The sequence below is a fragment of the Vigna angularis genome, chromosome 1 (assembly GCF_016808095.1).
Source record: "Vigna angularis cultivar LongXiaoDou No.4 chromosome 1, ASM1680809v1, whole genome shotgun sequence".
Taxonomy (NCBI): Eukaryota; Viridiplantae; Streptophyta; class Magnoliopsida; order Fabales; family Fabaceae; genus Vigna; species Vigna angularis.
This window is the reverse complement of record NC_068970.1, coordinates 44909642-44932529: the sequence shown is the minus strand read 5'-3', so window position 1 is coordinate 44932529 and position 22888 is coordinate 44909642. Positions and strand designations below refer to the sequence as shown.

The following is a 22888-nucleotide window of genomic DNA, read 5'->3' as shown; positions in this document are numbered from 1 at the left end:
TGATTAGAGTTCAACCCTGATACACATAATTCTCCATACTCTAATTATTTGCATGGTATGAAAGCAATATTTTTCTGACGTACTCTTGCACTATTCCACTTTGAAAACTATCGAACTCTCTTTCATGGTTTTCTTTTGATGGTTCTTACTTTCCCATTGTGAACTAATTCTAGCCACTGGAACCTTATTTTTTTACCTCCAATATACAGTTGTTCGAAGTTCTTTCCTCCATTAATCAGTTGTTAAGCTTGTTTTTCTCTCCTTTCATGGGTGTTTGGCTACTTTCTTCTATTCCTCATGATTTGACTTCTGCACCCACACCTAATGGATGTTTTATTCACTCTGAATGATCCAACAATCTTGTTTGCTTGCCTCAAATTACTCAACTACTGGAAGATCTCTGATGTTCCTTTGATGTGTCACCACATGTGAGTTACTGAAATCTGACCAGTCATTCCTCACTGGTGCATAAGGGAGTCTGAGGCATGTTCTCAACCTGGTTCTTCCATAGACTAGCCCAAAATCATTGTTCCAGATAATCCTCTACCCATATGTACTTAAGTTCAGTCTACTCAATTTACTGAGGTGCAGGAGGTAGTGTAGTCTACACGTGATAGTGTGATTCATTTGCTGAATGCGCAGCAGCTCCATCATCTTGGTCTGAGTACAGCTAAAAGCTCATTCAAACTGCTGCTCCCTCTGGTATGATAATGACTATGGAGGCATAAATGCCTTTGAAACCTGGGACCTAAATTCAGAATGTCTCTTCAGAGTTCTGACTGCTTCTAAAACTGTTAAGAATCCTGCCACTTGTCATGCATTGCCATGCAAGTATCTTTTTGAAGTGGGTGCTGATGCCTTCTCTCCGGTATCAACATGCCTAGCTTTAAGTCTACCCACTGCATGGTTTTCCTACTGCTGAATTTACTCTCTGAAGCTGGCCATGGGTGCATTTGACATCTTTGTATGGAAACATGCCAAACTCATGTATAGCCTTGTTAGCACTGGGATATGATTACACAGAACTTGAATTACCCTTACATTGGGTGAAGCACCTTCAGGTCAAACTAGCGCCGAAGTGTACGTCTTCAACTGTATTTTCTTTCTCCATTTGAATTTAACATTTTTATTTTATTTTTTTATTGTCTTTCACCAGACCACTGAAGCTCTGACCATTGTCTAGTCTCACATCAGAAAAATAAAGATCTGGATATAACCTACAGTACCACTACCTGACGCCTGCTAGCAGGCTTATTTACCTAGTCACACAGACTGATAAAAAAAACTAGTCACAGAGAGCCTTGGGTTGATTTTTACTCATAACAAGTTTAGCACATACATTATATGCATGCTCTTGCTTGAAAAGGAATGTTATGTTAGTGTTAAATATAGTGGAGAAGATTAGGAGAAATCTCCCTTGTGTTAAATACACACATAGGGTTCTCTATTTATAATAGAAGAAATATGGGCTAAGCCCAAAATACAAATGAGAAATAATAACAAACTAACTAAAAGATAAAAGATATAATATATCTAACACTCCCCCTCAAGCTGGAGCATACAAATTGTATGAACTAAGCTTGGAATAGATGAACTCAGTGTTGAACTAGATGATTTGTCTTCAAGAGTGTGAGGCAAACATAGATGGACTAACAGCAGCTCGTGAAACTTCAACTTCAAAAGTGGATGAAGGAGAGCAGTGGTGGACAATGACAAACTGCAAGGACTAATTCCCAATCAATGATGGATGAGTGACGGGATCAACAGTAGTAGCTGAAAGCTAAGAGCTACAAAACTGCAGGGACTACACTAAATCCTCATCAATGATGGATGGGTGACGGGATCAACAGTAGTAGCTGAACTCTACAAAACTGAAGGGACTACACCCATATTTATGTGACTTGCAGTGTCTTGGAAACGTACTCCCCCTTAGTGTGAAGGGCGGAAATGTGAAATATCACAGTTGCTAGACCACTAAAACAAAACAAAATATTAAGCTACAATGCTGAAACAAAGGCATCAAAGATTTAAAGACATGTTGGAGGTCCAAAATTCTTTGCTGGACAACTCCCAAGTGGTGATACTTAGCCGTGTATCACAAGAAGATCGGGCTAAACTCTAGCCCAAGAAGAACTGACGCAGTTGCGTCTGTCTGAGACGGTAGTTGGCAGCGGAAGGTGGTCGGCAACGGACAGCTGCGGAAGGTGGGAAACAACGGATAGCAGCAGACAATGACGAACTATGTCAAACAGCGACAAACATCGCCTGGACAGCGGCAAACGACGCCTGGACAGCGGCAAACGGCGCCTGGACAGCGGCAAACGGCGCCTGGACAGCGGCAAACGGCACCTGGACAGCGGCAAACGGCACCTGGACAGCGGTAAATGGCGGAGAAGAAGACAGACGAAGATGCCAGCAATGGCTGCTCTGGAGGGTCTGAACAGAGAGAGGAGGTCCAGACGACGGCTATGGAGGTGTCGCGGAGACTTTTCGGTGGCCAGAGGGCAGCGCGTGGGCTGTACGCGCCTGTTCGCAGCGCACATAGAAGCAGCGCGTGGCGGAGCGTGGGGAAGAATCAGACGCCGACACCGGTGGGGCTGGTCGTCGCGCGAAGAGGCGAACCAGATCCAGTGGTCGCCGGACGGGACTTTGACGGTGGCCGGCGACAAGGCGACGCGTGCAACACGCGTTCGAGATCTGCCGGAAAGAGGAGGCGCGTGAAGAGGAGTCTGGTCTTGTCTTCGGCGGGGTTGGCCGTCGCTCGAGGAGACGCTTCAGATCTGCAAGTCACCCGTTAAAACTGTGACGGTGGCCGGCGGCGGAAAGTGGCGGCGACAGCAGTGGCACACTGGGTCTGGCTTGTGGCTCACGACGACTGTTCCCAGGAGGCTTTAGGTCTCTTTGATTCTGGGTGCTGAGATTTAAGAACAAAGAGAAGAAGTAGACTGCCCACTGAAATTTTAGGGCTGCTGGCGGCCATGGCGGCCGGCCGCTGGCAAACAGCAGAAACCACCAGAAGAAGATGAGAGAACTTGCTCTGATACCATGTTAAATATAGTGGAGAAGATTAGGAGAAATCTCTCTTGTGTTAAATACACACATAGGGTTCTCTATTTATAATAGAAGAAATATGGGCTAAGCCCAAAATACAAATGAGAAATAATAACAAACTAACTAAAAGATAAAAGATATAATATATCTAACAGTTAGATTTGCCGATATACAGGTATTTAGTGCATGTGTGTATATACATATATGGTCACCTTTAGTTACAGTCATTGCTGTCAATTAATTATTGAATAGATCCTAATCAGCTGTTTGATTACTTCTTGATTGATTGTAATAACATTGTAAATGAGATCAATGTGCTACCTGGATATGCAGAATTCAGCATATTCTCTAATTTTTATAGGATTGTATCATGTTGCTCAAATACCCTTATACAATTTTCGTTGTATAGCTTAGAAGATTTAGTTAAGATGTATGTGTCAATGTTATGCATTTATTTGATATTGATTAAGAATTACATGAAAAAATATTTGAAGCAGAAGTATATTCTGCATATTAGCTATTCCAAAATCATATTTTCAGTTATGCAAAGTTGGTTTTAGCTTATAGAGAAGTTTATTTATTTTTTCTTCTCCTAAAAGCATATAGAGAAGTTTAACCAGATGGGCCCATAGGGCCATGGTGTACTTGCTTTCCTTATGTTATTATGTTTGTCTAGTCTTTCTTGTTACCTTTTAGAGCATGTATTGTTATTTCCGCCTCTTTATTATCATTCTCACATAATCTCTTCTAGTAAAATATCTTTGGGATATATACAATGGGATTGGATTTGGATGTTATTGTCATCTCAATAATATGTTTGTATTGTATTGCGTTATCATCAGTCTCCAATTTTCATACTTTCCTTAAATAATATTTTATTTATTATATGAAGAATATTTTGGGATTCCAATCTAGAATTTTTTATTATTATTTCCATTTAGTTGCTCTAACATAATATAATAAACTTATGATCCAGTATTACTATGAATGCGTGATCTGTGATGTTGGTGGCAACTTATTGTGCTGTGATAGCTGTCCTCGCACATATCATTTACAGTGTCTTGATCCCCCTCTTAAGGTATGTTCAATTCTGGTTTCATGCCATGCTTTCTTTCACTATAAAGTCTTGATTCTTGGGATTTTTTGAATCTGAGACCATTTGTGATTTTATCTCTTGAAGCGCATTCCTAATGGGAAGTGGCAATGTCCAAGTTGCTTTGAAGAAAAGGATCAACTAAAGCCCATAAACCACCTGGATCCAATTTCAAAACGAGCAAGGACAAAGACTGTCCCTACAAAATCAAAAGGCCAAATCAACTCACTTAACCTTGAAAAAGTATCTGGACTTTTTGGAAGCAAACTTATTTCAAAGAAAAGGTCCTCAAGCAAAGGGAAATCTATTTCAACTGTGGGAGTCAAATTTTTTGGAAAGAAATTGTTGTCTTCCTCAGTTGATGAAACTGGTAGTGACAAACCTATTGACCCGTCTCTTGGGAGTCCTATGGAAGGAACTTCGTCATGTGTGGATGCTGATGAAAAGAAATCCAGCTTGTCCCCAACAGACTCCCCTGTAGACAGGAAGTCAACTTCACCAGCCAAGATAGTTTTAACGCTCTCTAAAATTACTGATTTAGAAGCAAATGATGAACAACTAGAGGGTAAGACTTCTTCACCTTGCAATAAGATTCCTTTAAGGAAAACACTTGTTCTTGCTATTGCTGCTAGTGGAGAGGACGTGAGAAAAAGGAAGAATAAAGTTGTTAACGATAATACTAGTCAAAAAAAGCAAAAGACTGAAAAGGGCAAAAAAATTGTCAATCCTTCTTCTACAAAGTCCAAGTCTGGGAATAATAAAGTACACAAGAAGCAGAAGTCTATAACCCATAGCATTTCTGCATCTATACCAAAAGAGGATGTTGGAAACAAGAATTCTCAAGTCCAGCAGAAAGATGAGGTACCTGTTCCTCCTCTATTAAACACTTTTATTTACTTGTTAGTTTAAATATGGATATCATTTTAATAATATTGACAGTGACTAATCCTGTCATAATAATATTGACATTTATATTTATGGAGTAAAAATGTTTGTATATTTAATACCAACTTAACATATTTAATCTGATTCATATTATATTTCAAATTTCCATTTTATCTTAAAATATGTTGAGTTTGAGCATTTTGTTTTTGTCTCTGTTGACATCAATTCTGGACCATGATATACTATATTAAACAGTGCTGTTGTTAAAGCATGACTATTTTAAATTATCACATAGGTTTAGTGGCTCTATAGTTTACGAATCTTCTGGAAATTAATTACAGATACATTATAACGTCTAAATGATAAAGGGTCTAACTATTGTAGTCTTAAATTATGGTGATTCAAATGGGCAATAGAAGAGGTTTTTTTGTGTGGCATTTTGAAACCCTTACAAGGCATAACTCACCCTGAACTCAAATTTCATTTTAGTAGGTAATTTTAGCCAACATTTCATTTATATATATGTATTGTCCAAATCTCTTAGGCCACTGTAAGCCATAAGCTAGGAAATGCAAAAGAAAAATTGGCGAATACAAACATAAGGAATAATGGTGCAGGCTGACAGTGACGTTACTGTTGGCCAAATACTAGGATATGATAAAGGACTATTGAATTAGACGATTTGTGTAAATGTACTGTTGTTTATTAGGAGATAAATTTTAAATATTGTTCCGTTTAGACACTTGTTCTGTGAGCAAAATTTAGGTGTATTACACACTGCAGAAAAAAAAAGAAAAATGAGGCATAAGTGTTTCTCAAAGTATGCAAGGTTTTGCTACATTGGGTTGGATTTAGGATGACAGTAGTTGTGTGTTTTATAGGTACCAGATCAGCTATGTTTAGTCTGTTATTTTAATGTATTAGTTGAAAATAAGAATGATTTTATTATTCTCAATGATGTAAATTACATTCTCCTTTCCTCTATTTGTAACAATCTAATCTTCTAAAATAGGGAAATAGGGAAACAAAATAATCTAGAAGATTACACATCTATTTTCTCTAATTAGGAAGGTTCTATAGATATCTTCTTTAATTAAGAAGATATATCCTCTAATTACAACAAATTCTACATTCCTATCCTTGATTTATATTAAATATACTGTCTAAAATATGTTTAGTATTATAATTGTTGAGATTCTATTATATTTTTATTACACTGTAGGCATGATTTGTTTTCTCCTGGATGCAGAAGTTTCTTCGGGTAATGAAAGACACATCAAATGAACTGGATAAAGCACAAAATCGTGTAGATGAAACTTTGATGCATGAAAATAGTACCGCCATTGTTGAGTCTCTGCAGGTAGCCTTCTAAAAAGATCTTGTGTCTGATGATTTGCATTTTTGTATGTTTAAGAAAATACCTCACCTGGCACCTTTTATGGGATTATCATAACTCACTCTACTTGCATATCCATCTCACAGGTTGATCGGGTTTTAGGGTGTCGAATTCATGGTGAGAATACAAATTCATTAAATAATTTGTCTTTGAACATTGAGGGTGGCTCGTCTTCTGGTGATCTGGTCATATCCGAAAATCAGACCAGGCTTTTAGAGGATAATTCTACTTGTGCTAATGATTTGGATGCAGAATCAACTGAAGATCATGTTGATGATCGTGAAAATGTCGTCAAGATTTCTGATGAAGAAGGAATGTTGATAAACACTAATAGAGTGGAAACAATTCATGTATACAGAAGATCAGTAACGAAAGAAAGTAAGAAAGGAAATCCTATTGATTCATTGAGTAAAGCCACTGATGATTTAGGTTCCTGTGCCAGGGATGGTATAGATCAAGATGATTCTGCTGTATCTGCTGAACAGTTGAAAAAACCAAATGACAAGCTTGAGATAGAGGAGAACATTAATGTTGCTTTAGGAAGCAAGGATAACAGCGAGCTTCCAAAAAATTGTGAAACACATGTCTCTATTGAAACAGAACAAAAGGAAATGAATGTGGAGAAGGGGATGACTGGCAATATTGATGAAAAAGCTCAGGATGCTAATGCAATTGATTGTGCTGGTCCAAATGGAGAGGAGGTTTTCTATGAATTTTTAGTTAAATGGGTAGGAAAGTCTCATATTCATAATAGTTGGATTTCTGAATCCCAGTTAAAAGTTCTTGCAAAGAGAAAACTAGAAAATTATAAGGCAAAGTATGGGATGGCAATAATTAATATTTGTGAGGAGCGCTGGAAGCAGCCTCAGCGGGTGCTAGCCCTTCAAACTTCCAAACATGGAACATCTGAAGCATTTGTAAAGTGGAGTGGACTGCCTTATGATGAATGCACTTGGGAAAGTTTAGATGAACCAGTGCTTCAAAATTCTTCTCATTTGATTACACTTTTTAATAAGCTTGAAACTCTCACGTTGGAAAAGGATTCCTCAAAGGAAAATTCAACTAGGAGAAACAATGACCATCAAAATGATATTTTCAATCTTACAGAGCAACCTAAGGATTTGAAAGGTGGTTCTTTGTTTCCTCATCAGCTTGAGGCGCTGAACTGGTTGCGCAAATGCTGGTATAAGTCCAAAAATGTGATACTTGCTGATGAGATGGGACTTGGGAAAACAGTATCTGCTTGTGCTTTTATTTCATCGTTGTATTTTGAATTCAAAGTTTCACTTCCTTGCTTGGTCTTGGTACCACTTTCTACAATGCCTAATTGGCTTGCTGAATTTTCACTGTGGGCTCCAGATGTGAACGTTGTTGAATATCATGGCTGTGCTAAGGCTAGAGCCATAATTCGCCAGTATGAATGGCATGCTAATGATCCAAGTGGATTGAGTAAGAAAACTGAAGCCTATAAATTCAATGTGCTTTTAACTACATATGAAATGGTTCTTGCTGATTATTCCCATTTACGTGGAGTTCCTTGGGAAGTTCTTGTTGTTGATGAGGGCCATCGACTGAAGAATTCTGGAAGTAAGCTTTTCAGTTTGCTAAATACATTCTCTTTCCAACACCGTGTACTGTTGACAGGTACCCCTCTCCAGAACAACCTCGGCGAGATGTACAACTTGCTCAACTTCTTGCAGCCAGCTTCATTTCCTTCTCTATCTTCTTTTGAGGAGAAATTTAATGATCTTACGACTGCAGAGAAAGTTGATGAATTGAAAAAACTTGTTGCTCCTCACATGCTTCGGAGACTTAAAAAGGATGCCATGCAAAATATCCCTCCCAAGACAGAAAGAATGGTTCCTGTTGAGTTGTCATCCATCCAAGCTGAATATTATCGTGCAATGCTTACAAAGAATTATCAGATATTGCGGAATATTGGAAAAGGGGTTGCCCAACAGTCTATGCTGAACATTGTGATGCAATTGAGGAAGGTCTGTAATCATCCATACCTCATACCAGGAACTGAGCCTGAATCTGGTTCTGTCGAGTTCCTTCATGAAATGAGAATAAAGGCTTCAGCTAAGTTGACTCTTCTACATTCTATGCTAAAGATTTTACACAAGGAAGGTCACAGAGTTCTTATTTTCTCTCAAATGACCAAGCTTCTTGACATTCTGGAGGATTATTTGACTATAGAATTTGGGCCTAAAACATATGAGAGGGTAGATGGATCTGTTTCTGTAGCTGATCGCCAGACAGCAATTTCACGCTTTAACCAAGACAAAAGTCGATTTGTTTTCTTGTTATCCACTCGCTCTTGTGGACTTGGAATAAATTTGGCAACTGCTGACACTGTCATCATCTATGATTCTGATTTCAACCCCCATGCAGATATCCAAGCAATGAATCGAGCACACAGAATTGGACAATCTAATAGGCTTTTGGTATACCGGCTTGTGGTTCGTGCTAGTGTTGAAGAGCGCATCTTGCAGCTTGCTAAGAAGAAATTGATGCTTGACCAGCTTTTTGTAAATAAGTCTGGATCACAAAAAGAAGTAGAAGATATTTTAAAGTGGGGAACTGAGGAACTCTTCAACGATTCTCCAGGACTGAATGGGAAAGACATGAGTGAAAACAACAATAGTAGCAAAGATGAGCCTGTAGCAGATGTAGAACATAAGCATAGGAAGAGGACTGGTGGTCTGGGAGATGTATACAAGGATAAGTGTACTGATAGCAACAGCAACATTTTGTGGGATGAAAATGCTATTTTAAAATTGCTTGATCGTTCAAATCTTCAAGATGGTTCAACTGATAATGCTGAAGGGGATTCTGAGAATGATATGCTGGGTTCAGTGAAGGTGAGATAATTGATTAACTCTAGTTGATAAAGTATTTTTCTTTGGACTTTCAGTAGAAGCTAGAATATTACCAATGGGGCAATAAATTTAGTCGTGTGGCAGGCCTTTTGGGCATTCTTGGATTCTTGTTCGTTATCCTGTGTTTTTGTTTCTCTTGGGGGGGTTTATTTTTTTCCCTTTCTTAGATTAGGTACCTTTGCTTTGTAAAAGCTTCTTTAAAGTTTGCGTGCTTATATGATGATTGAAGTTTTCCTGTTGTCACTAATGGTTATACTTTACCCTATACATGGTTTTTTAGTTTTCTATAGGATTAACATGTAAACAATCTAAACTAAGAATTTGTTGATGCTTCTTTCCCCTGTGTACTTAATTCTATGAAATCTATTCCATTTATTTTTAATATGATACATATTTCTTTCTCTAAGGGCAAGCCTTGGTGAAATGGTTGTCATGTGTTTAAATCCTGCAATCTATCTACTTGTGCGAGTCAGACTGTGCATGTATACACTCCCCAAACTGCACTTGTTGGGAGCCTCATGCACTGTGTTTCCCTTTTTCTTCAAGTTTCTTTCTCTCATAAGCTTTGATTCTATCACGTTAATTGAATAATTAAGTCCTCCCTTTTGTTTTTTCTTAAATTGTGTCATTGTGCTCTTGTGGTTAGATATAATTGAATGTTTAAGCTCTGCCCCAATTGTGACTTAAAATTTCTTATTTAGGCCCTTGAGTGGAATGATGAACCAACTGAAGAGCATGTAGTGGGTGAATCTCCTCCTGATGGGACTGATGACATGTGTCCACAAAATTCTGAGAAGAGAGAGGATAACACAGTGAATGTCAATGAAGAAAATGAATGGGACAAACTACTGCGTGTGAGGTAAGTAGCATTATTGTCTCTGTTCAAATTATTATTGTTATTATAATGTACGACTTCTATAATGCTTCTTTTTGGGTATATGTAACTGAGTTGAGTGCTATAGGATATATATAACTTTTCCTTGTATTATATTATTCTTTTCCGTATATATAAAATGCACATCAGCTGGGAAAGGTATTCACTGATTTTTATCATATCCTAATTCAAGTTGGTATAGAGGGCCTTATCTATCTTCTCTTATCATCAGACATCAATTGTCCACTGTTTCCGGCTGCCATCCACCACTGTTTTGTCCAGAAAAGTCAAGGTTAAGTGTGCCTTGAGCGGCAAGAGCAATCCCCAGTGGTTGGTACACCAAAAGCTTCATGACAGACCGTCATATGCTGATCTCTGTCAGCCCATCAGTAGGCTGTGTGTCCTGTGTGCTGCCTTTGTGATGTCAGAATCACACTGGACCACTGCTGTTGGTCTTGTCAGCGTCTTTTTGGCAGAACTTGTTGATATAGGAAATCAATAAGGAAGCCACGTGACAGCCAATAACTTAGTTTCATTCTGTTACAATTCTGTTAGAAGGGTATTGCATTTGTTATGATTGTTAGTTATAGTTAAAAATAAGAATGATTTTATTATTCTCAATCATGTGAATTACATTATCCTTTGCTCTATTTGTAACAATCTAATCTTCTAAAATAGGGAAATAGGAAAACAAAATAATCTAGAAGATTACACATCTATTTTCTCTAATTAGGAAGATTCTATAGATATCTTCTTTAATTAAGAAGATATTTCTTCTAATTACAACACTCCCCCTCAAGTTGGTAAATGAATATCAATTATTCTCAACTTACCTATAAGATCTTGAAATCTACCCGGAGGGAGCCCTTTTGTAAAAATATCTGGTATTTGAAATTTTGTAGGAATGAGTTGTAATCACAAAGCCTCTGTCTAGATTATCTTTGATGAAATGACTGGCAATCTCAATGTGTTTGGTCTTGTCATGTTGTACTGAATTATGGGCTATGCTCATGGCAGACTTATTGTCATAGTGTAGTTGCATAGGGTTATCCATCGACTTTAAGATAATCCAAAATGATTTTCATCTAGAGTCCTTCACACATTCCTTGAGCAAGAGCTCGAAATTCAGCTTCTCACTAGAACGAAATACTCTATCTTGCTTTTTCCTTCTCCATGTTACCAGACTATCTCCAAGTAACACACAATACCCAGTAGTAGATTTTTTGTCAGTAATAGAACCTGCATACTCAGCATCAATATATATTTTCATAGTCAATGTGTCTTCCCTTTTGAATAATAGCGCCTTTCCTAGACTTGACCTCAAGTATCGGAGAATTTTGTCAACTGCTTGCATGTCTCTCTCTCTTGGATCATGCATAAATTGGCTCATTCCACTAACTGCATAAGCAATGTCTGGTCTTGTGTGTGATTGATAGATCAATTTTCCTACCAATCTCTGATATTGGGCCTTCTCTATAGGAGCACTTTCCTCACTTCCAATTCTGTGATTCTGTTCTATAGGAACTGTTGAGGTTCTACATCCCAGCTTTTCTGTTTCTTTGAGGAGATCTAGTACATATTTCCTTTGGGAGATGAAAATCCCGGTCTTGGAGTAAGCAACCTCTATTCCAAGAAAATATTTGAGTTTTCCTAGGTCTTTCATTTCAAATTAGGCAGTCAATTTATCTTTTAATGCCAATTTTTCTGTTTCATCATCTCCTGCAATAATTATATCATCCACATAGACAAGCAATAGAGTGAGTTTACCTATAGAAGAGTGCTTTATGAATACAATATGATCTCCTTGGCTTTGTCTGTTTCCCAAGGAAACCATTGCTTTTGTAAATCTTCCAAACCATGTTCTAGGGGATTGCTTAAGACCATACAATGCTTTCTTTAGGAGGCATACCTTGTTTCTTTCATTTTTCACTTCAAAACTTGGGGGAACCTCCATGTACACTTCCTCTTCTAGATTTCCATAAAGAAAGGCATTCTTCACATCTAGTTGGTGCAAGTTCCATCCAAAATGAGCAGCCAAAGTGAGAATAACTCGAACTGTAGTCATCTTTGCCACTGGGGCAAATGTCTCCTCATAGTCAATCCCATATGTTTGGGTATATCCTTTTGCCACCAATTTAGCTTTATATCTTTCTATTGTCCCATCTACCTTATGTTTTACTGTGAATATGCAGCTACACCCTACTTCCTTCTTGTCTCTTGGCTTATCAACAATCTCCCAAGTTGAATTTCTTTCTATTGCTTCATCTCTTCTTTCATGGCTTGATTCCAATGTTTAAGTTTCATGGCCTCCTGGATTGAGGTAGGAATTTTTGTGGCATTAATGGCAGCAATAAAACTTCTGTGCTCATCAGAGAGATTGTTAGTGCAAACATACTGAGAAAAAGGATATTTAGCACATGATCTTCTTTCCTTTCTCAATGCAATTGGTAAATCCTCAGTGATACTTACCTCCTCATTGATATCTTCAGGGATCCTCACCTCCAGATTAGACAATTTTTCTTGCTCGAGAGTCAAAGTGGGTTGTTTTCTTCTTTCATATTTTTTTGCCAAAAAAAGTCTTCTTCCTCTTCTTCCTCACGGTGGACTATCGTAGCTTCATTACTCAGATCTTGGGCATTCTGCAAAGACAAATATGGTAATGACAAGGAGAGTTCTTCCACTTCAAGTGCTTTCTCCCCCTGAAGTAGTGGACTGACATAAAAGGATTGTGTTTCATGAAAGGTGACATCCATGATGATAAAGACGCGACGACTCTGAGAATGATAACAATTGTACCTTTTTTTATTAGATGGATACCCAATAAAGACACATTTAAGAGCTTTGGGATCTAATTTACCACGGTTAAGATGATGAGAGTGAACAAAAACAACACATCCAAAGACTCGACTAGGTAGACTCGTCATTAGGGGAGAAGAAGGAACAAAAGACAATAGAGATTCTATAGGACTAATGCCATTTAAGATACGAGTGGGTAACCTGTTGATGAGATATGTGGCAATTAACACAACTTCTCCCTAGTAATGTTTTGGAACAAACATTTGAAAAAGAAGAGCTCTAGTTACCATGTTAAGAAGTGGACTTTAAGCCTAACTTAACTCCACAAAACCGGCTTGTAAGATGAGGTTTGCACCTACTTATATACTCTAAATTGGCCTTACCTCTAGTCGATGTGGGATTTGCAACACACCTCCTTCATGCTGAGGTATATATATATCTCGAACATGAGACTAGACATTAGTGGGTGGTCTGATAATGACCCGATAGCGGGTGGAATAACATGCCCAACAAACAACAAATATCGCTAGGATAGGCTCTAACCATAGCCCTGATACTATGTTAAAAATAAGAATGATTTTATTATTCTCAATTATGTCAATTACATTCTCCTTTGCTCTATTTGTAACAATCTAATCTTCTAAAATAGGAAAATAGGGAAACTAAAGATTACACATCTATTTTCCCTAATTAGGAAGATTCTATAGATATCTTCTTTAATTAAGAAGATATTTCCTCTAATTACAATAGTTATTATGTTGTTCTTGAGTTTATTTAATGAAAGGCGTACATGAATTTTTGTCCTTATTCATGTCCAAATAATTAAAATCTTTTGGAATGACAATGCTAAAAAAATGTCCTTTTATTGACCTTTTTCTCTTTCTTGTCCTTACAAGGTATTTTGTGTTAGATCACCTATCCCCACACAGCTCAACAAAATGACATTGCATAGAGGAAGAATATATATCTTGTTAGATATATTGTGTTGTATGTTTCCCTAATTAACATAAAACACAATATATCTAACACTTCCTCTCAAGTTGGTGCGTATAAATTGTATGTACCAAGCTTATTACAAATTTAATCAATTCTTGGTCCCCTTAAAACTTAGTGAAAATATCTAGTAACTAATCATTTTGTTAAAGTGGAAAAATAAGACTGATTTATTATTCTCAATTATAAAAAATACATTCTGATACTCTATTTGTAATAATCTAATTCTCCTAAAAAGGGAAATAGGGAAACTAGGAAAATAAAATAAAATAAAAGATTATATATTTATTTCCTCTAATTAGGAAGATTCTAAAGATATTATCTCAAATTACAACACTCCCCCTCAAGCTGGTACAAGATTGTATGAACCAAGCTTGGAATAGACAAACCCAATCATAGATAATGGACAACAATGGACAACCGTGAACTTGCACCATGAAACTTCAACTTGGACAGCAATGGACAAGAGTGAACTTGCACCATGAAACTTCAACTTGGACAGCGATGGACAAGAGCGAACTAGCACCATGAAACTGACAACAATGGACAAGAGAGATTTCCGTTACCAATGGATGATGACTTGCAGCAGTAAATTGCAAGAATGGATGAAGGCTTGTAGTGGTGAATCGCAACAAACTGCAGGGACTAAATTGCCGTCAATACTGGCAAATAGCAACAAAGCTTCAAGAACTTGATTTCCATGAGTAACATATGGGAGGTCTTCAAAGGCTTACAATAATGAACCTTTAGGGACTTAACTGCCCTAACAACAACGAACCTTTAGGGACTTAACTGCCCTAACAACAACGAACCTTTAGGGACTTAACTACCCTAACAACAATGAACCTTCAAGGACTTAACTGTCCTGAACAACAACAAACCTTCAGGGACTTAACTGCCCTGAACAACAACAAACCTTCAGGGACTTAACTGCCCTGAACAACAACAAACCTTCAGGGACTTTAACTGCCTGAACAACAACAAACCTGCAAGAACTGAACTTCTCTGTAGCGGCTAACAACAACAATCCTGCAGAGACTACACTACCCTGTAGCGGCTGGAACTTTCTCCTCCTCACGACTGAACAACAGAACGTGTAGGTGGAAGAACTAGTGAGAACCGATCCGTACTTCTTGGGGACAAATCTGAAACCCCTAACATCGAACGAGTCAAATCAGCGGGTGGTCTCATAGAACAACTCTCAGTGAGTTGTTACAACAAGGCATTGACGGTGCAAAGATCCTTTCACATGGCAGAAAGCAAAACACTTAGAACTTATTATGGCATCAAAAGACCAATGAAGTGAGGCAGTGGCGTCCAAAGAGTCCGGGGTCTAATGAGATCCCCCAACCTTGAAAACGTCAACCCGACAAGAAAGTGAATTAAGTGGTGCATACAGGAAACATCCGGGTCTGTTTTCCTGTGATAGGAGAACACTTGCAAGAGAGAATCACGGAGTTGTAACCAGATGGTGGAGACACATCAGTGGCTCACAAGTTGAATCAGCAGAGCAGCAAGGAAGCAGCGGTTGACTGCGCAGGCGCCGACTGTGGCATCAGCGGCATCAAAGAAGCGGAGAGGACGACAAAGGGTAGGATGAAAGACCAAACCATAACACAAAAAACGAGAGGAGGTTCGGCGATGCAGAAGTGTGCTTCGAGAAGATGAAGATGCTGTGAAGACAACGAAGATGGTAGCCATGGCTACTACGGAGGGTCAGAACAGAGAGATGGAGGTCCAGCGACACGACCGGTAACGGCGCCTTGCGATTCCGACACCGAGAAGGCGGCGCATGACAAACACGCACCCGAGACCAGCTAAAGACTTGAGCGGAGTCTGGTCCTGACTCTGGCGGGGTTGGTTGTCGCTCAAGGAGGCGGTCCAGATCCGCTGGTCATCGGACGAAAGTGCAACGGTGGCCGGCGGCAGACGGTGGTTGATAGCGGAGAGCAGCGGTGCACAACAGAGAGATCCGGTCATTGGTCGGCGAGACCAGGAAATCAGCGTCGCCAGAGAAGGAGGACCGGTACTACACGACGAGGGGTTCGGTTGAGGAGAGCGGAAAAGTCGCCGGCGAAGGTAACAACGGCGAGGAACGAGCCCTAGTGTGGCCGAAGCTTTACATCACTCTTTCAAGCAAGGAGAAAGAGGAAGATTTTCTGGCCATGAAGGGGTGCAAGCTTCCTCAGCGACCCAAAAAGAGGGCGAAACTCATCCAAAGAAGCTTACTTTTGGTGAGCCCTGGCGCGTGGTTGACTGATATGTGCCAAGAGAGATATGAAGTCATGGAGAAGAAAAGAAACAAGAACTCTCTATTGGGTAATACTGGACAAAAAAGGCCAGAATTCTAAGGCAGAACTTGACTAGGGCAATTGAAGTGCATTAAAAACACATGTTAAAGAAGAGACTTTAAGGGGGCCACCAGCAGCTATGGCGGCCGGCTGGTAGACAGCAGAGACAGCGGAAGCGGATCAGACAAGCTTTGATACCAAGTGGAAAAATAAGACTGATTTATTATTCTCAATTATAAAAAATACATTCTGATACTCTCTATTTGTAATAATCTAATTCTCCTAAAAATGGAAATAGGGAAACTAGGACAGTAAAATAAAATAAAAGATTATATATTTATTTCCTCTAATTAGGAAGATTCTAAAGATATTATCTCAAATTACAACAGTTAACAAACTCAATCTGATTGTCTCCATATACAATCTTCTCTCGAATGAAATGACAATCTCAATGTGTTTGGTCCTTTCATGAAAGACAGGATTAGAACTTATATGAAGAGCCACCTGATTGTCACATATGAGTGTCATTTTAGTGACATCTTCAAATTGTAACTTTGTAAGCAATTTCTTAAAACAAACAAGTTCACAAGTGACTGAGGCCATAGCTTTTTATTCTGCTTCTGCGTTGGATTTTGCCACAACATTTTGTTTCTTGCTATTCCAAGAGATCAAGTTACCACCAAAGGAGACACAATATTCGGAGGTAGATCTTCTATCAGAAGGAGATCATGCCTAATCAGTATCTAAATAGCAAACAACTTTTGTATAGTTATTGGAACCATATAACAAACCTTTTCCAGGAATTCCTTTAATTTCTATTCCCACACACAAGATGTATATACCTCGACATGAGGGGAGAGGGTGTTGGAAGTTTTACATCGACTAAAGATAAAGCCAATTTAGAGTATATATGTGAGTGTAAATCTCACTTTACAAGTCAGTTTTATAGGGTTAAGTTAAGCTTAAAGTCTACTTTTTAACACATCTCATTGTAACTGTACACTCTCTAATGTTCAATACAAGTTTTCCTATGTATCATTGGAGAGATGTAGTTCTCACTGCCAGTTTTCTAATAAATAGAATGCCTTCTTTCTCTTGAAAATCAAATTCGTCACTTCATTATTTTTCCAAATTTTCCTTTATTTCAGGTCTCTCCTAGGGTGGTGTTTGGTTCTATTTGTTTGTGATAATGTCTCTCTAGGTTTAGACAAACTCTCTACAAAGGCTATTAAATGTGTTTTTATGGAATATTTTCACCTTCAAAAAAGATCCCAATGCTATTCTCCAACTACCGAAAGATCCAATATGTCAGTTCGTTTTACCTCTTTTAAAGACACTTTTTTTCTCATCCTCAGTGGAAATTCTCGCTTCCATTCAGCATGTCCTTCCTGTTCCAAAATTTGGAGGAATTTATGAATTTAAATGAAATTAGTTTAATTGACAGCCTTTTGTAACTTAGAATAACATTTTAAAATCTTTAAAGAACAGGTTCTTGGCTACAGTCTTGTCTTGGTTATATGAAGCGGCACAACACTCACGCATACAAATATTGCATATCATTGTAAACTAAAAAAGGATTTAGGCACCCATGTAAATCCTAACTACAATTCTAACATAGTAGGATAATTATTATTTATAAGAACTAAAGCAGCAGACAATGAACTCTTGAGCATATGATATTAAAGGAGCTATGCTTATTGGAAGCCACTTTTTTAATTTTTATCTCTACAAGTGATGATAGTACATTTTTTTAAATTCATATATGGTCAAGCATTTGACGACATAGTTAGCTATCAAGTGATATGACTAACATGTTTTACCTTCAATTTTTGTCTTAACTTGGTTTGTAGGTGGGAGAAATATCAAAATGAAGAGGAAGCAGCTCTTGGCCGAGGGAAGCGGCAGAGGAAAGCTGTTTCTTATAGGGAAGTATATGCTCCACATCCAAGTGAAACAATGAGTGAGGTGATTTGCTTTGATTCTACTCACCAGTATAACGTTCAAGTTTACAAGATAAATATTTTTTAATTATGTATTTGGTTCTGCATATTAGTGATGGGAGATGAAGTTTTGTTTCTCATACTTCTAAAAGTATCCTCCCATGTGTTTTATCAGATATATAAAGCTAATAAAACTGAAATGTTGGTTTAATTGGGTTTTGGACTTTCATTTCAGCATTTTTCCCTGAAATTCAATAACGAGGGATTAAAATAAGATAAAAAAAAATAGGAAGTCAAAGTTTCTTTTTTTTTTTAAATAATGAAATGCAAATAAAAAGATGTTTTAACTACTGAAATTTTCTTCTGTTAATCAGTTTTATCACTTTAGCTCATTTACGTTTAGTTTAACTCTTTTAGAAACTCTGTTGGTATTATTTTAATGTTTTCTAATGGTGTGCTTGTTCAACCAGAGTGGCGGTGAAGAGGAAAAAGAGCCAGAACCAGAGCCTGAGCGTGAATATACACCAGCAGGACGGGCCCATAAGACAAAATAGTATGACTTTGTTTCTTGAACTTTCTGAATTACTTCACTGTTATTGAATACTATTAAAGGAAATGTATACATGTTCATTTTTCAATCTATTATCATCATTCCTCTAGCCCCTCGTTTTATACAATTTTGAAATGGGTGTCTGTCATTGGTACGGTTAGTTTGTCTGTATGACCTCGTTTTGATCTAATACATAGGATTCTTTCAAGTGTTTCTTTTGACAATGTGCGGGTGATTACAATGCATTATTCTATTAATAAGTTTGTTTTTCTGTGTGCTCTAATAAATTGTCAAGGAGTTCCTCCGTGTTTGTTTTCCTTCTTTTTTTTCTATATAGTAGATGTTTAATGCATATAGTTTTTTTCCCTCTTTTTTTTTCATGGAGTTGTTTAATTCATATGTAAATATAATCCTCCAATACCTTAATTTTAACTTCTGGAAAAGATATACCTAGAGCTCTAAGCAAGTCCTACATGCTGCTTATAAATTGTTTATGGTAGTTTCAACACCCATGCTTTAATTTCCTCTAAACAATTTATAGTATATTGGTGTTCCTCTTCAGAACTATCTCTACTGATGTGATTATTTAGTTGTGGTTCAAGTATTTTAATCAGTTATTTTCAAACTAGCGGACCAAGATATTTCCTCCAGCAGTGATAGATTCTGTATACCAGTAGTAAGCTTTTATGATTAATGGGCTTCTGATGCTGAATATTCACTTACTCTTGTTTTACAGTGTTAAACTCCGAGCTCGGCAAAAGGAAGTACTTGCCCGAAGGAAGGCGATTAAAGAAGCAAATCCTGAGGGTCTTCTAAGTAATGAGTTACTCTCACATTCTCCAGCCATTGCCAAAGGTGGGGATCTAGCGGCTGGACCAACACACTCAGTTCAAGAGTTGACTTCTATAAACTTAGAGGACAGCAAATACACACAACTTTCAGAAGCTCAGAATAGCAACACGGACTCTTTATCAAGGATTGACAAGCTTTCCAAACATAAAATGAGCAGTTACTTTGATGCTTCTGTCAGTAACCTAGGCCGTTCTCTCCCTGATATTTTTCTTCCAAGTCATCCTAAGGGGGGGCTGAGCATGACGAACAATATGTCCACCAACAATTTATTGCCCGTACTAGGGCTTTGTGCTCCCAATGCAAAACAAATAGAGTCATCAGAAACCAATACTTCAAAGTTAAATTGGAGACAAAATAGACATGGATCCAGACAAGAGTTTCCATTCAGTCTTGCATCAATGGATGCTGACGTGAGAATTAAGGAAGTGGCAGCAAATACCAAGCTGGCAGATACATCTACAGAAAATTTACACCCAAGTTTCAAACATACCATCCCTGATAACAGTCTCCCATTTGCTCCAGTATGCTCTCTTAATACATGTGTGGATTTCATTGTCAATTGTAGTTGGCATTACGGATGTGTCTTTATGATTTGTATCCTTTTCTTTTTGTTTTTATTTTGCAGTTTCCACCCTCTGTGCAAGGAAAGGAATCTGATGCATTTGAGAATTCAGGTGCTAGATTCTCTCATTTTCAGGAGAAGGTGGCATTGCCAAACCTGCCATTTGATGAAAGGTTGCTGGCCAGGTTTCCACTTACAACCAAGAGCATACCAAATTCACATCTGGACCTTTTGCCTAATTTGTCTATAGGAGGAAGACTTGAATCTTTGAATGGATCTATGCAAGACCTTCCGACAATGCCAGCATTGCCTAATTTCAAAATACCCCCTGAAGATTTATTCAGATATAATCAGCAAGACAGGGATGTACCCCATACTTTGGGTTTGGGACAAAGGTCAAGCACGTTCTCATCTTTCCCAGAGAACCATAGAAAGGTGCTTGAAAACATAATGATGAGAACCGGATCTGGATCAAGTAATTTATTGAAAAAGAAGTCAAAATCCGATGGGTGGTCTGAAGATGAGCTTGATTCCCTGTGGATTGGTGTTCGTAGGCACGGAAGAGGTAATTGGGATGCCATGATCCGAGATCCCAAATTAAAGTTTTCAAAGTATAAAACATCCGAGGATTTATCCGTGAGGTGGGAAGAGGAACAGGTAAAGGTCTTTCAGGGGCCTCCTTTTCCTACGCAAAGATCCTCCAAGATGACAAAGTCTACCAAATCAGCACATTTTCCAATCTCTGATGGCATGATGGAAAGGGCCTTGCATGGAAGCAAATTTCTCTTGCCACCAAAATTTCATAACCATCTGACTGACATGAAATTAGGGATAGGTGATTCTGCATCTAGTCTGTCACATTTTAGTGCATTGGACCGACCTAGTATGCAAAATGATCACTTTGTATCTCTTCCATCTTGGAGTTATGATAAAAACAGATCTAAATTTCCTGAAGGTGCTTCTGCTGAAACATCTGATAGACCAGGTACTTCTTCCAGTGTACTGACTGAAAGACCGTTTCTGCTCAATTCTTTTGGAACCAGTACCTTGGGCTCTTTAGGTTTGAATTGCTCAGGCAGCATTGATGCACAGCAGAAGGAGGATGACCAAGGAAACACCAAGCGTGGAAAATTGCCCATACTTCTAGATGGATCACCAAATGATATGCGTGATAATCATGTTAATGTAGCTAATGGCGAATCTACTAGCTCTGGATTGTTATCTAACCCCATAAGATCTGATCTTTTGCACTCAAAAGTAGAGGAAGTGGGTGGAAGCAGTACTTCAAAAGACAAGCTTCCCCACTGGTTACGAGAAGCTGTTAGCTCCCCCGCCAAACTTCCCAATCCTGAACTGCCACCCACAGTTTCAGCCATTGCTCAATCAGTTCGTCTGTTATATGGGGAAGATAAGCCCACAATTCCTCCATTTGTGATTCCTGGACCACCTCCTTCCGTACCAAAGGACCCCAGGTGTAGTGTCAAAAAGAAAAAGAAGAGAAGATCACATAAGTTCAATCGGGGTCTTCCAGATTTTGCTGGAAACAGCAGAGACTTGCATAGCAGCCACCATGTTGATAATGGTGCCTCAAGCTCAATTCCTTCGGGCCCGCCATTGCCTCTACTTTCTCAGACAGGACCTCTAGGACCTCAGCAGATTGAATCTGACCTTAACTTGCCTTCCCTAAATTTGAAAGTGGCAAACTCGTCGCACTCTTCAAAAAAAGCAATTTCAGGGATGTCTCCATCTCCTGAAGTTCTTCAGTTGGTTGCATCCTGTGTTGCTCCCGGCCCCCATCTTCCACCGATCACCACCGGTTCTTCAAACTTTCTTGACAGCAAGCATCCATTGCCAAGGCCTGTTGGCAGGGCCAAATTCAAAGACTCAGAAGGTGCCTTTAAAAATAAGAATCCTAGGCAGGCTTCACCAAAAATTTGGTGTCCACCTAAAGAGCAACTACACGACCTTGACAGTGGAGATTCCAGCAAGACTCAGTCGGATCCCTCTCGGGTTGAACGGCCCGATGAAGTGGAGGTGTCATCTGAGGGAACTGTCTCAGACCATGCTGTGAGAGATCAGGAAACATAACTGTAGTATTTTGGATAAAAGATGAAACCAATTCTTTCTTGCTGCTGAAGCCTTTTCACCAATGCGCTAGAATTTTTGTAGGTATGACAGTGAGTGAACTAGCAAATATAGGATTGTTGAGAACATGTAAAGTTTTTTCTCCAAGTGAAATGAAATATAGTGTTGCTTGCTGGATATTGTGTCTTGCCCTTTTTGTCTAGCATGGCAGTTTTTTTTATTCGAACCAGATATAAATATAGTAATTCATTATTACAATGCATACTACTCCATTGCTTCATAAGAATGGAGTAAGAAGCATGGTGAAAACAACATTAGTATGGTTCTGCCGTGACATGGTCAAATGTTGCCGTGTTCATCAACAGTAATTTGGAGGTGAGGGCGTGAAGCCATCATCTTTGACCAAGAGTTCAGTTCCATTGATGTTCAATCAGAATTTAAAAGCAATTACTTTTCTATATTTAGTGATATAGAATTTTTGTTTCAAAATTAATGATCTAGAAATATTTTTAACTTGTTATTTGTGTCTATCTGATTGAATTGACTTAATCACTAAGAAACTTTCTGAATTTTGTTTCCCAGATGGACTATATTTCAAATTCTCTGGACCCTATATCCATATATATTATGAAATAATA

General features: G+C 38.4%; 1 protein-coding gene across 3 annotated transcripts in view; it reads left to right on the top strand.

The window, feature by feature from the left end:
* Positions 1-22423, top strand: part of LOC108347860 (protein CHROMATIN REMODELING 4) — a 28617-nt gene extending 6194 nt beyond the window's left edge. For 2 of the 3 annotated variants that reach the window (XM_017587304.2, XM_017587302.2), the window contains 9 exons: positions 4028-4129; positions 4232-5005; positions 6279-6389; positions 6512-9289; positions 10009-10166; positions 18112-18226; positions 18672-18754; positions 19488-20124; positions 20229-22423. In XM_017587304.2, the coding sequence (XP_017442793.1) occupies positions 4028-4129; positions 4232-5005; positions 6279-6389; positions 6512-9289; positions 10009-10166; positions 18112-18226; positions 18672-18754; positions 19488-20124; positions 20229-22253 (6783 nt within the window). In that variant the 3' untranslated portion in view covers positions 22254-22423. The remainder of the gene's footprint in view (positions 1-4027; positions 4130-4231; positions 5006-6278; positions 6390-6511; positions 9290-10008; positions 10167-18111; positions 18227-18671; positions 18755-19487; positions 20125-20228) is intronic. The other variant, XM_017587306.2, reaches the window with a different exon arrangement.
* The last annotated feature ends 465 nt before the right edge of the window (positions 22424-22888 follow it).